At 38.9% G+C, this 13,803-nt stretch overlaps 1 protein-coding gene and 1 long non-coding RNA gene across 7 annotated transcripts in view; one reads left to right on the forward strand and one right to left on the reverse strand.

The window, feature by feature from the left end:
* Positions 1 to 577, reverse strand: part of HMGCLL1 (3-hydroxy-3-methylglutaryl-CoA lyase like 1) — a 144,730-nt gene extending 144,153 nt beyond the window's left edge. For 2 of the 5 annotated variants that reach the window (XM_070584808.1, XM_070584810.1), the window contains exon 1: positions 114 to 575. In XM_070584808.1, the coding sequence (XP_070440909.1) occupies positions 114 to 479 (366 nt within the window). In that variant the 5' untranslated portion in view covers positions 480 to 575. Of the gene's footprint in view, positions 1 to 113 lie in introns of all 5 variants that reach the window. The other 3 variants (XM_070584806.1, XM_070584807.1, XM_070584809.1) reach the window with 3 other exon arrangements.
* Positions 1 to 13,803, forward strand: part of LOC139077365 (uncharacterized) — a 29,030-nt gene that overhangs the window by 280 nt on the left and 14,947 nt on the right. The gene's annotated exons all lie outside the window — the stretch shown is intronic.

Consider the following 13,803-nt stretch of genomic DNA (forward strand, 5'->3'; position numbering starts at 1 on the left):
CCCTGGGGTGCGGAGGCGACATCATAAGGGGAGAGAACACCAGCTGGTTGATGGGGGAGAGGCCGGCTGGCAGTGGGCAAGGGGTGGGGACGCCCTGGGCCGCGAGGTGGTACCTGCGCGGGGTCGAGCGCCCCTGCCACTGAATCCCCGATCCAGAGATGCTCCCGGAGAAGCTGCTGGTAGCTGAGGCAGTGCTTCACCGCGGATGGCACATTCCCCATGGCGGAGCCTGGGGCTGCTGGTGGCGACAGGAGGGAGCCGCAGGACAGGGCTGCGGGGCGCGGGCGGCGAGGAGCAGCGGCTCGGCGCACTGCGGCGGCGCCGCGAGCGAGGGAGGGGAGCGGGCCGCGCCCAGGCCGGTGCGGAGGCACCTGCGGCGGATGCCGCCAGCACCGGGGAGGAGAGGCCCCGCCGAGCCAGAGGACCTTCAGGTGTGGCGCCCTTTGCACACGGCGCTGAGCACGCCGGGCTGATTGCATCTGCACACGCCCCACTTGCCGGCTTCGCCTCTGGTTCAGATGGGATGGAGACAGCAAGGGATCGAAATAAAAGGAAGGGGCCTGCGTTTTTGTGTCGGTGAGTTTGTTCCTTCCCAGCTACATCCTTTTGTGCTCAGTGTAGATTTGTCCCGCGTTGAACTGACTGAGTTTATGCTTGATGACAGTAAACTCGATTTTAAAAGATTTTGAGGCAGTTTGCAAGGTTAAAACATATATACAACAATCTAATAAAGAAGAAAATATAGAAGGTACTAAATTAAGCGAGATGTCACAGATAACTTGGTAGGTCAGTAAGTTGTCAATAAGTCACTGAAATGACGTTGAGTTGCTCAAGAGATGCATGGGCCCAAAATTATGGAAGCCCTAAAAGATTAATTCGTTCCAACTGAAGGTTCTAAACAAATCCTTAGGACGTTAGAATAGGAGCAATCTATGGTGAGGAGGGGGTAGGGAAGATGGTTCTGGAACAGACCACTATCTGCTTCCCCCACTTTCACAAGCACACATGTCGACCCACTCTAAAACTCATGAGAGGGGGTTGGGCAGCCTGCTAGCGAGCCATCATATTCATCAAGAAGAGTCTCGTGCAGCCAAGTGCGCATGGCCAGGAATCCCAGTCAGCCTTACTGGTTGCTGCAGCAAAGATAAATTAAGAGCTCGCTGCTGCACACATAGTTGCACACCAGATGAAAGGATCCAGAGATTACATTGTAAAACAGAGTGTAAACACACTTAAAAGGAGTTTAACACCCAGAATAAACAAACCGTCATTATTGTATGAGGGTGATGAGACTTGTGCTGGTGATAGAAACAAAGCGGTTAAAGATAGAAAAAGGCAAAGAATGGGAGAGGTAGCGTGGATCCTGCAGAGGAACAGCTCTGGGAAGGGCCAAGAGGATGAAGGGATCTTAGACGTCTCACAGCTGTGACCAATGGTGGTTAACTTGGAGAGCATGCTCTGAGCTGCCAAACTGAAGCCGTGCTGTTATTGGGCACCTTTAAAACTCTCTACAGTGCCCAAGTTTCCAATTATTATTTACCTGAACATGACAATTTCACAGGTATATATTCACAGTGCTAAATCTCTATTGTATGTCGTTTTTAGCAGAGCTTGTGTTAATTATTTTTCCACCAGAGTTGAAATGCAACATACAGTTTGCGTCAATGCCCACTACCATTTTTCTCTCTCTGTTGCAATTTTATAACAAGGAACACAATATCTGAAAGAATTTAAAAGGGTCCAATTTGAACAACAGTAATTTAGCAAGGTAACCTTCATAATGGGTTATATGGGTTTGAAGTTCAAAGCAGCAAAAAGTTTTGACAATTGACATTGAAGTCTAAACTTTTGGAGAATATGACCTCTAAGATAAGCCAAATATTGTATGATCCTGCTACCAAGAAAAACAACACCTAGACATAAACTTTACTGCTTAACAATTTTCTAAATGGGAAAAGTCTTCAGAAAATTTCATATCCCAATTAGTTCACCATAGTAATATAGTTCTTTTACAGAAAAAATCCTTATAAATATGAAAATATTTTTGACAGTTTTATTTTAATGCATTCCAGATGGAAAATGCTATAATTTCAAAAATTTAAACTATAATTCCTATAAATAACAAAACCATTAGCAATAATAAGGACAAAATATCTTAAGAATGTTTAATCACATGAATTAAAGGGAGTGAAAATAGATGTGCTTTTGCAGAAAGTATGGTTTGATCTTAAATCTAATCATGAATGCTTAAAATTTATAGATTTGCACAGCTTCAAATTATAAATTTGAACGTTTGTTATTAGTATTCATCTCTTTTTGTTTTATGATTAAATGAACGTTCCCAATATGTACCTCTGTTATTGAAAATCTAAAAAGCTCTAGGTGAAATGATAATAAATACAGCAAACTCCTGTCGTAGATAATGAAGCTTTCTCTCCCTAATGTTGAAGGTTAGAAAACCTGGGCTCCATCAGAACAGTAAAAGAATCACTTGTTAAAAATCACAATACTTGTGACATATCCTGATCTGCCCTCTATACGACTCCCCTTCATCATAGGACTAAGCTACCTCTATTTCGTTGCATTTCATATCATTCAAATAGAAGAAGATACAAAAATTCATCGCAAACTAAAAGGAATTAAATTTCTTGTTTTCTCTAGTGAATTTAAGTAACTTTTAAGTTACGTGCAAAAACATTTGAGTTTACCTGTCTCTCCTGAATTGTTCTTGACTCCCTTCTCTCTTTTACCCTCCTACCCCTCCTAATCTGTTAACCAGAGGTGTTAGTTAACATCTTGGACCCATCTCTTGTCTCTCTGTGTTCCATTGACTTCAGGGGCCACCACGGTGAAGGGAGGGAGAGCTGAAGTGCCCGTCTTACATTACCTGCAGTGGGAGACTGTCTTCACTAGTTACTAACTGAGTGACCTCCAGCAGGTTCTTTAGCCCCTGTTTCCTGATCTGTATGAGCATGATAATAAATGTTCCTACTTGGGGCTGGCCTGGTGGTTGAGTTCGCAAGCTCCACTTCGGTGGCCTGGGTTCACCAGTTCAGATCCTGGGTGCAGACCTAGGCACTGCTCCTCAAGCCATGCTGTGGCAGCATCCCACACAGAAGAACTAGAGGACTTACAACTAGGCTCTACAACTAGGTACTGGGGCTTTAGGGAGAGGAAGAAAAGTTCCTACCTGACAAAGCTGTTACCAAGATTAAATGAGCTAGAATCTATAAAGTGCTCAACATGTGGTTCCTGGCACATAGTAGGCCTCCAATAAATGTTAGCTATTATTACTACAGTAGCCTAGTTTTCTGCTTTATTTTGCATGCACAAATCTACACTGTTAAGCCTGAACAATTTTTTTTTTTTTGGTGAGGAAGATTTGCCCTGAGCTAACTTCTGTGCCAATCTTCCTCTTTTTCTGCTTGAGGAAGATTAACCCTGAGCTAACATCTGTACCAATCTTCCTCCACCTTATATGCAGGTCACTGCCCCAGCATAGCTGACAAGTGGTGTATGTCCGCGCCTAGGATCTGAACCTGCAAAACTGGGCCACCAAAGCGGAGCGTGGTGAACTCAACCACTACTCCACGGACCAGTCTCCAGCATGAGCAATTTTTGAAAATCCATATCTAATCAACACTTCTAAGCTTAAAATTCACAGAGATTTCCCATCACCTTTACAGAGAAGCTATTTCTTAAAATGACAAGGTCAATTTTTCTTGATGAGACTCTTAATTACCTTTCCAGTCTCAACTCCTGTCCATTTTCTAAACTCATCCTTAACTCCAGAAATATCAAATTATTTGTAATTCCCAAAGTTTTAGGGCTCTCCGTCATTCCAATTTTGTTCCTTATAGACATTTTGGGAAATACAGAAGATGTGTACAGTTATCAATGAAATTACCCATCAAAGTAATCCTAGAAATATTTTAATATATTTTCTTTCAAGGAGAAAATAAATTAACGTTTTCCTGTCTCTGCTTTTTATTCTGCCCTTTTCATTTGACATTGATTTGAATTCTTTGAAACTATGATGCTAATGGCTATGTAATATTCATATATACATGTATAATCAAAATCATTTTTCCATAATCTTCTAAGGTATAGCCTTTTAATTGTTGTTGAAAGGGAGATGGTAAGCTGGAATATGAATATGTGAATGTTTGTGTAAATAGTTATTTAATTAATCTTCCGAAAATAGCATGCAGTGGAAATCTTCCACTGTAGTTGTGTTTCCGTCAATTTCTATTTTCTTTTTAATGAAGTTTTGCTTCATATACACAGTATTTCCTAGTAAGGTTTATAATTTGCTTGTTTAAACTTATCTTTGGTGAAGGTATTTTGTGTGTTTCCTATGGGGATCTTGTATGGGTTATTGGAATACCCCTAAAGGCTGGTTTCACTTTTGCTTGGCCGGGATTTCTAATGAGTTTGGTTTGACAGCTCTAGGATTTATTTTTTTGTTAGCATCTTAGCTTGGGGTACCACAGGGATATTATGAATCTGGAACTTGAAACCATGCACAATGGAACTCGGCTTCAGTTTTCTTGCAGGGGTTTAAGGTCTCACCTGCAGAATCCGGTGACCTTTTTCCATTTCGCATGTGTGGAACCGCCTTTGGAGACCCAGTGGTTCAGGATCTTGGCTCGCTGAGCTCCCTCTCCTCAGACGGCTATTGGTTTAGATGTTCCTTCCCATGAGATTGAAGGCCCAGGCTCTGGCTGTCCAGCCCTGTACCTTCTTGTGAGCTTCTTGTCAGTATTGAGCCCCTAGTTATGTCCTTCAGTGTTTGAGGGGAGGGAGAAGCATCTCTCACATCAGCTTAGTCCTCCCTATTTATTAGAATCCTAACTTGAACTTTTTTCTATGATCATTGTGTTTGCACATATTTTTCAATACATTCTGGAGTTCCTCTCTCCTCTAGGAAGGGAAAGGTAGGAACCCAGAGATGCTGAACTGAACTAAGAACATGACATTTCACTCGGAGAGCCTGAGAATCTTACTACAGTTCTGATAGCTTGATGAATCCACAAAGACGAAAACCCCATACTCTCTATACCTGTTCCCATCCTTCTCTCTATCTCCTCTCCGTGGAAAACGACAAGAATGAATTACAGACTTGTGCATCGCCCATATCCTAAACAAAGCCTCTCAGAAACAAAATGGGGAGGGCTTTATACTCCGGAGACTGGTCAAGCCAAAACTAGTAGATGACCATATCAATTCTCTCAAGTGGCAAGTCCTTGAGGAAGAAAGGTGTAGGTGAAACAGGTTATCTTATGAGTCCCTCTGCTCCCAAAGATGCCTATTTCAGGTCTGTGTGATGACAGCATGGATAGAATCAGAAGCAAGGGAAAAAATCAAAATTTTAGTAGTGGTAAGTGCCAAAGTGGCATGTAGCCAAGGTACCTACTGGGCAGGGATCAAAGGCACATATGGTAAGTCGCAAAGTGATGCCATAGAACTTTGGCAAGTATCACAGCAGTAATGTGCTCCAGCCTTAAACAATAAAAAAGAAAGAATGAAAACAACTTGGTTATCGGTACTGGATGATACCTAAGGGGAAGCAAAGCTTTCATCATCTTGGTTTTATTGCTAAAAAATTTAGATAACTTCTCACACATGTTATATCTGGCTGATCTAAATTGATGGGAAGGATCACAGAGCATTTAAAAACATTCTTGGCATTTGGTCACTAAAATCAAAGTTCCATTAACAATACCATTGCTCTGAAATAGAGCATTCTTTTGAGAATAAGTAATGAGATCTATTTTACCAAAATAACTCCCCACCCCAGGTGATGGATACCTGGCACTCGATACAGAAATCAGAACAAAGCTGCAAACCATATTTCTCCAGATGTAGGAGTCTATTTATTCTTTCACTAATTCAGAAGGATCCAAAAGCATTAGCTTTGCCAACTGTATTGTAAAATGAAAGATACAGACATTGATTGTTCATTAACTATTATTAGTTTATTAGATGGCCACGGTGCACGTATTTTTTTGCCAATAGATATAAAAATATCTTTTCATTCCATTACTTACAAACTCAGACTCTACTTGGAAAATACTTTTATCAATCAGTTGATATATTTTGATGGGTTATAGTAAAGTGAGCTTAACAGGTAAGCTATATTAGCTCTTACTCATGGACAATGTCATTCTTTGAATCTTTCAATCTGTATCAAGTAGTATTGAACAAGACAACATGTCAATATCAATTACAAGGACAGAGCACTTGGTATTTTTCTTTGCACACAGTAGGTACTCAATAAAGCTTAGCTTTCTTTTTCCTCTTTTCAAATTAAATCAGTCCACTGTTAAGAATGTATATGTGACATTGTTCCAGTTCAAGGAAATCTGTAAAACCCCAATTTAATTAATGACTTCTATAGAACTTTAACTCACGAAAGAGATTTTTGGGTTTTTTATTTGGTAATAGCTAATGGGAAAAAAATATGAACAAATATGTAAGATATGCTTTCTTGACTTTGAAGATCTCACATTGTAGCAGCAACATCTGAAGAAAACTACCTAATTATAAATATTAGATGTAGCAGATGCGTTCTAATCAGAGGACTGTAAGAAATTAAATTCCGATGTTGTAGAATCTGGATTTAAAAAAATTATTTATAGAAGAATTTGCATGTTCATCAAATGTTTATTGAGTAATTAATCGCATAATAAAATAGTGCTCTATACTACTATGTGGGGAGTAATGATAAGCAAGGCAGTTTTCAACACAAAAATCTTCTAATTTAGTAGTGAAATATGATGCTGCTCAAATATCTGCAACAGAGCAGCATGTTGCCAAGTACCAAGTAATAGTACTGGTTGAGAACTGTAGAAGCAAGAGAGTCTATTGACTCGGCGTTCACTTGGGAAAATGAGGGAAGACGTCCTGAAGGAGGCCCCGTGTGAGTTAGGCAGACGGTGCCTATCAGGATGAAGGGCAGGGGCTGGGGAGGGGAGAGAAAAATCTGCTGATAACAGGCTGCATTACTACCAAGAACTATCAAGACATGGAAATAACTTTCAAAGGAAAATCTTCATAAAAGCACCGGATTTAATGATATTTTTATATCCATGATTATTTCACTGTGGATATCATAGGTAAAATGGTCATTTTCAATTTTGCCACAGATGAAGGTAAACACATAAATCCACCAGAGGTGCTAAAGAAATTGATTTTAAAGTATTTATTTTGCAAGTCAGGCTTTTATATACAGCTTTAGATTTTTTTTTTTTTTTGGTTAAAATTCACTGCCAATCCTCCTCCTTTTTTATGAGGATGATCGGCCCTGAGCTAACATCCGTGCCCATCTTCCTCTATTTTACATGTGGGACACCTGCCAAGCATGGCTTGATAAGCAGTGCATAGATCCATGCCTGGGATCAGAACCAGCAAACTCTGGGCTGCAGAAGCAGAGCACGTCAACTTAACCACCGGGCCAGCCCCCATATACAGCATTAGATTTTTTTAGAGGGTGTTATGCCTGTTCTCCATGGCCAGGGGAGGAAAGATCATATATTTAAGTGACTAGACCTATGGAGCACTCTGCTGGGTATCTTAACTGTGTGCGTTGTTGCTATTTAACAGGTGAAGGAACTGAAGCTCACAGACCATGGAGAACTGTGCCAAAGTAAAAAGGAAGTGTAAGAGGTGGACTCAAACTTGTGTCTGTCAAAGCCTTTGCTCTTTATTTTTCATTTCATGACTTTCAAGAATAGATAATAAAAAGACACTGTTGACACATCCGGTCATTTGTTCCTCATACCATCTTTTAGAAAAGGAAACCCTTGCTCAGAGAGGTTCAAATGTTTCCAGAGAAGGTTCTTAAGAGCTAAGAGTTGAACTCAGTCTTCTGACTCTGCATTCCATGAGATTTCCACAATATATGGAGGAATATATATGAAAGAGACTTGTCCTAAATATGAAACCCAAGGACCTTTTCAGGTTTGATGACATTAAAAGTAGCATTCATGGGAACAACATAAAGTTAAAGAACTCTCTTAATAACTTCAGTAGTTGTGTGTGCTCTGTCTTATTCGAGAGTAAGCCTCACTTCCAGATCTTCAAAGACAATTTGTGGAGGGGTACTTCATCTTGATAATGATGTGTGGCGCTGGTGGTAATGGGATTTCTCTTTTTATAAGCCACTCAAGCCATGGACTTATTATGGATCTAAGTTTGTCAAAATATCTGTGTATCTGATAGGAATTTTGATTTTTGAGTTCCTGATCATTTCATTTTTTTCTTTTCATTTTTTTCCCTCTATGACCTGGCATATTCATTAGTATATTTCCCAAATATCATACGGGTTTTTTTTTTCCTGAACTAATGAACTCTTACTCTACCACTTTAGGAAGTTTTACCATCATGGAAAAAGTGGTTGCCTTATCAACAGTTTCCCAGAGTTTTCTTGGAAGTACAATTCTCTAAAGAATTCACAACCGATTGGATAATAGTGTTCCTTTCTTACTGGAAAGCCATCACTCCAAGAACCTTTTATTTATAAATCGTAAGGGCAGAAAGTCATAAGAGTGCTTTAATAATTGGCATTATTCAATGTCCTGCATTTTTCTGGCCTCAGATCTACACTAAATTCACAAATGGAAATGCACCAATGTGGAATAATATAAACTGTCAAGGGAATAATTTATAGTTATTGTGTAATGCAATATTAATTTTTGTAACTTTAAAAACCTCATATGTGATATTTGGATAACTTTTCACTTATTCATTTAAAGTTTGAAATTAACTAAACAGTTGACCAGAGGCCTGGGGGTGGGGAGTGGAACAGGAGCCCTAAAACCACGTCCCCTCTCCCCGCTCAATCTCTGCTCCCGTTAGTTTTCCTCCAATGTCTTCCATTTCACCTTCTTACTCTACGTTGCAGGAACACACTTGTTACCTAATTTATTTTATTATTCCCTCAGAAACTTTTCTATACACCTTAGTGGTCTATTCAGGGATATTTCTGAATCTTGATGATTCATACTTTGCTTAACAGAAGTGATATAGAGTTCATGTTAGGATTAATCAGCATTATTTGAAACATTTTAAAAATGTTTTTTGGGCTTTAAACTTCGTCTTCCACAGTGGAATAATTTAAATCTATGTTTCTCAACCTCAGCACTATTGATATTTTGGGCCTGATAATTCTTTGTTGTAGGACCTGTCCTGTGCATTGGTAGGAATTTTAGCAGAATTCCTGGCCTCTCCCTACTGGATACCAGTACCTCCTCCAAGTCATGACTGCCAAGACTATCTCCAGACACTGCCAAATGTCCCCTGAGAGGCTGAAATCACCACTGTTTGAGAACCAGTGGTTTAAATGATGATGATGGGGTGGTGGCTCCATAACTCAGGGGTTAGAGCACTGGTCTTGTAAATGATGACAATGGCAATGATGACAACAAACTTATCATGCACCAGGAACTATTCGAAGCACTTTAAGTGTACGTTATCTAATTCACGAGAAAGACTCTGTGATTCCCACTTGACAGATGAGACAACCTGAGCACAGAGAAGTTAACCAAATCACTTAGCATCACAGGGCTAGTTAGAAAGACAGCTGCAATTCACACCCAAGCAGTCGACTTCAGAGCCGACATTTTTAATTGTCAGGCTATTGGTGCTTTGCTGAAATCACACTAAGCAAGAATGAAATCATCAAAAACGTGGAATTTTTAGGTTTAAATTCTTTTCCGTCATTTCAAACATTTAAAACTTGGAAAATAGACTTCCTACAAATTCGAACCCTCTCCAGATAAGTAGCTTCCCTTGTTCCCTTAGTCCTGCTCTTTGAGCTGTTGACACTCCATCAAAGACCAGATTTCCAAGGCAGACATTTAAAGCTCAGGTCAAGGAAATAGATTCCTGGGATCACATCCTGACAAAACCGTAATCGTGAGTGTGAAACCCATGAACATCATGAGGCTGCTGACATGTTTTATTACTTTATAATCATCATTCGGAGGTTAAGAGGATCTATTTATTCTTGTTATTATTAGTTCAGAAGAAAATGATTAAAATTAGTTTATAGCATTTATCCTATGTCCCTCACCATTCAAATGTCATTTTTTATATTCTTATAAATAAGAGCTAGCAAAAATTAGATTTCTTTTTTCACCTCCCCATCTTAACTGTGTGTGGCAGAGGTGATATTTTTACACAAAATAAAAACTATCATACAGCATAATTTATAAGGATTTAGCCTTTGTAAGTAGTCTGTCTTCAGAAAATGTGGTTTCTCTCTTGCTCTAAAATCTTGTTTTAATTCATTTCAGGCTGACTATAAAATGTTTAAAGGAATGTAGTCTAATAACCCAAGTTTTATATCTAATCAAGCACAATTAACTTATATAATATTAAGTGCATGGTACATATTATCTCCTTTCAAGTTTCTAGGAAAATTGAAATAATAATAATAACCTATATTTAACTTACATTTATTGATTGATTTCTATGTACTATGGACTATCTTAACAGTTCTTTACACATTAACTCATTTACTCCTCACAAAAACACATTTTGGGTAGGTATCTTTAATATCCCCATTTTAGAAGTGAAGAATCAGAACCACAGAGAGATTAAAGAACTTGACCGGGTCACATAGCTGATGTAGCTGGTTTATAAACCTGAGCAGTTTGGCACCAAAGCTGTGCTGGTATCATTTATGTATACTGCCCTCCTAAAATGGGAGAATTATCACCATATCTTATTCTTCATTTTAGTAGATAGATGAATTAAATTAGAAAATCTATCTCATATTGGGCTGGCCCTGTGGCCGAGTGGTTAAGTTCACGTGTTCCGCTTTGGCAGCCCGGGGTTTCCCAGTTCAGATCCTGGGTGAGGACATGGCACTGCTCATCAGGCCATGCTGAGGCGGCATCCCACATGCCACAACTAGAAGGACCCACAACTAAAATATGCAACTATGTAGTGGGGGATATGGGGAGAAAAAGCAGGGGAAAAAAAAAAGATTGGCAACAGTTGTTAGCTCAGGTGCCAATCTTTAAAAAAAAGAAAAAAGAAAGAAAATCTATCTCATATTGACACAGTAGGAAAAATGTACCTGGTTTCTTAAAAATTGTACCATCTCTGAGATTCTTGGCAGCAGAGGATGAGGATTTTATCTTATGAAGAAATTAATTAATAATTATAAAAATGATATTCAATCTAAAGAGTCTAAATTATTAGAAAGTTAATTTATTTTCCTTCTTCTCCTCTCATTAGCTTAAATATCTGGGTCCTCCATGCCTTTCACATCACCAGTGTCAGTGAGACCAAATTTCCCAGTTTGCTTGTTTCAATCCTGGGTTATACTTGTCCTCGTGTCCTATACTACTTAGAATTCCCTGAATTTCTCACTTTTAACAAAGATTATTTTACTTAATAATTGTATTAAAATAAGCTGGGATGGGGACCTGCCCCATGGCCGAGTGGTTAAAATAAGCTGGGATGGGGACCTGCCCCATGGCCGAGTGGACCTGCTTCAGTGGCCTGGGTTCACAGCTACTCCACTCATCAGCCATGCTGTGGAGGCATCCCATATACGAAGTAGAGGAAGATTGGCACAGATGTTAGCTCAGGGTGAATCTTCCTCACCAAAAAAATAAATAAATAAATGAATAAAATAAAATAAGCCAGGATGGGTTGAGTCAACCTCCACCCTGTACTTCCAGCTTCTGCCATAATCTCAGTTTGCAGTGTGTGAGACATTTGTTCCAAGGGTGGAGTTCTCACTTTAACATGTAGTTAAATCTGTAAGAAGGCCAGCAACAAGCCTCTTTCTTTCTTTGAATTTTTTCTGAGGCAGCATAACTATTATCTCCCTTTCAAGGACAGCATGCGGGGTGCCAGCTGATAAAATGAAATGTGCTTTTCGAGAAGCAGGTAGGGACAGTTAACTCCCTCTGGTCCTGGGTGGTGATGGTAGAAGAAGAAATCTAGCCATCAGCCCCTGCTGTTCCCTTGGTCTACCAGCTAGTTAGTTGTTTCATGATCCCTTCCTAGTCCTGCGAGATGCCTGAAGTTGTCAGGATAGCAATCATCTGGGTCAGAGGGGAGGCTGAGTAGTCCCACTATGGAGCATCGAGAGTAGTGAACACTCCAGATATTGTGGGTTTTTTAAAAAATTATTGTCCTATATAAATATACAACTGTTAATTGACATTGTATTTAGCAAGTACCTTTCATTTTGTAATAAAATCTTTTGATAGCAGTCGCATGAGAAAACAGAAATGTGCATATAAAATAATGCTCTGAATTTCCATTTCTGAAGAAAGTGGATGATGCACTTGTACTTTGAACAAAGTGCATGTCAGCGTTCACCATCTACCACGAGGGTTGAGCTGACCACATGAAAATCAGAAGACGTAAGTCACAACAGAAGCATCAGCATTTTAAGAAGACCATACCCAAAGACATCATCTAAACATATGCAAGTGCAGAGCTGATATATGTATCAATCTATAGAGCATGACTTTTCACTTAGATAAATGACTATTCTGAGTTACATTATAGGACTTTTGGGGGGTTGTGTGTGTGTGTGTGTGTGTGTGTGTGTGTTTGCCCATGTGGATAGTAAAGAGAGGGCTGTTAATATATTCACTCCGTGAGGAAGAGAACTCGTAAGTGAGGCCTGTTTATTACATTGTCTTCCAAGATTTCAAATAGAAAAGCAGCTCAGCTAATTACCACAGAAGTTTGGTTTTGTTTTTTACCTGATTCATGGAATCAAAGTCAAGCTGTTGATATTTACTCCTCCAAGATAAAAGATCTGACTTTATTGTGAATGCTGTTATAAGTTCAGTTCGAAGTTCAACGCCGAAGATAATTTTTTTTTTTTTTTTGCCGTAATACAAAGAAAAATTTCAGTGGAGCACAGCAGTATAGTAAAAGCAGCGTTCTTACTAAAGAACCTATGGAGGAAAAAGTGTCTTTGGAATTGGTTGTGAAGCACAAATAATACATGAATGTGGCCAAACTGGGGAAATATTCTACTAATCACAATTGAAGATATGGATGTCAAAATTTACACATATTAGGAAATATATCATTGAAACCACATTTTTTTTGCAATGAACTGATGCTGAATCAACCCAAACCAACCAAACCCTGCAGCACAGCAGAGGGACAGTCCTTCTTCAGGGGTCATCTCTGGTCTGATTTTAGAATATTAGAGTCTTTGGGAACAGCCGTGAATCAACGTCAGTCTCTAATCTGCACTGAGTGTTTCTGCAAAAGATCTTTCTAAATCATGATGGCATTTTGTTCAAAAAGATCTGAAAATCTTTAATACACATGTTCAATTAATAGAGGGTCCAAGACTTCAACTTTTGAAAATCTTAGCAAATTGCAATTATAGAAAATAAAGCTTGCAAAGAGCAATCTTTGCTATTTATCTTTACTACTTCAAGGAAAATAGTGAAAGTTAAATGCTGTATAAGATTTGTCTGAAATTCTGTCATTGAGTTTTGTGATTTCTTGAATTTGGGGAAGAATCTTTTGATAAAATTCATATGTTTGCTTGAATAAATTCATATTCTGTATGGGAATAAAATTAAATGATAAGATTTGTACTTTCACAACATTTAATTTGTAAATATTCAACAAAATAGATATTGGATGGGATATTGATGTTCATATTGAAAGACAGATATTGAACTTGAATAAAAGAACAAATATTCATAGAGACAACTTGCTGGATGAGTTTTATCTTGCAAATTTCTTTGTCAAAGCATAAGTATTCAACATGCAATTAAAAAGACAGTACTTTATAATTAGTTG

Source organism: Equus przewalskii, chromosome 19 (genome assembly GCF_037783145.1).
Source record: "Equus przewalskii isolate Varuska chromosome 19, EquPr2, whole genome shotgun sequence".
Taxonomy (NCBI): Eukaryota; Metazoa; Chordata; class Mammalia; order Perissodactyla; family Equidae; genus Equus; species Equus przewalskii.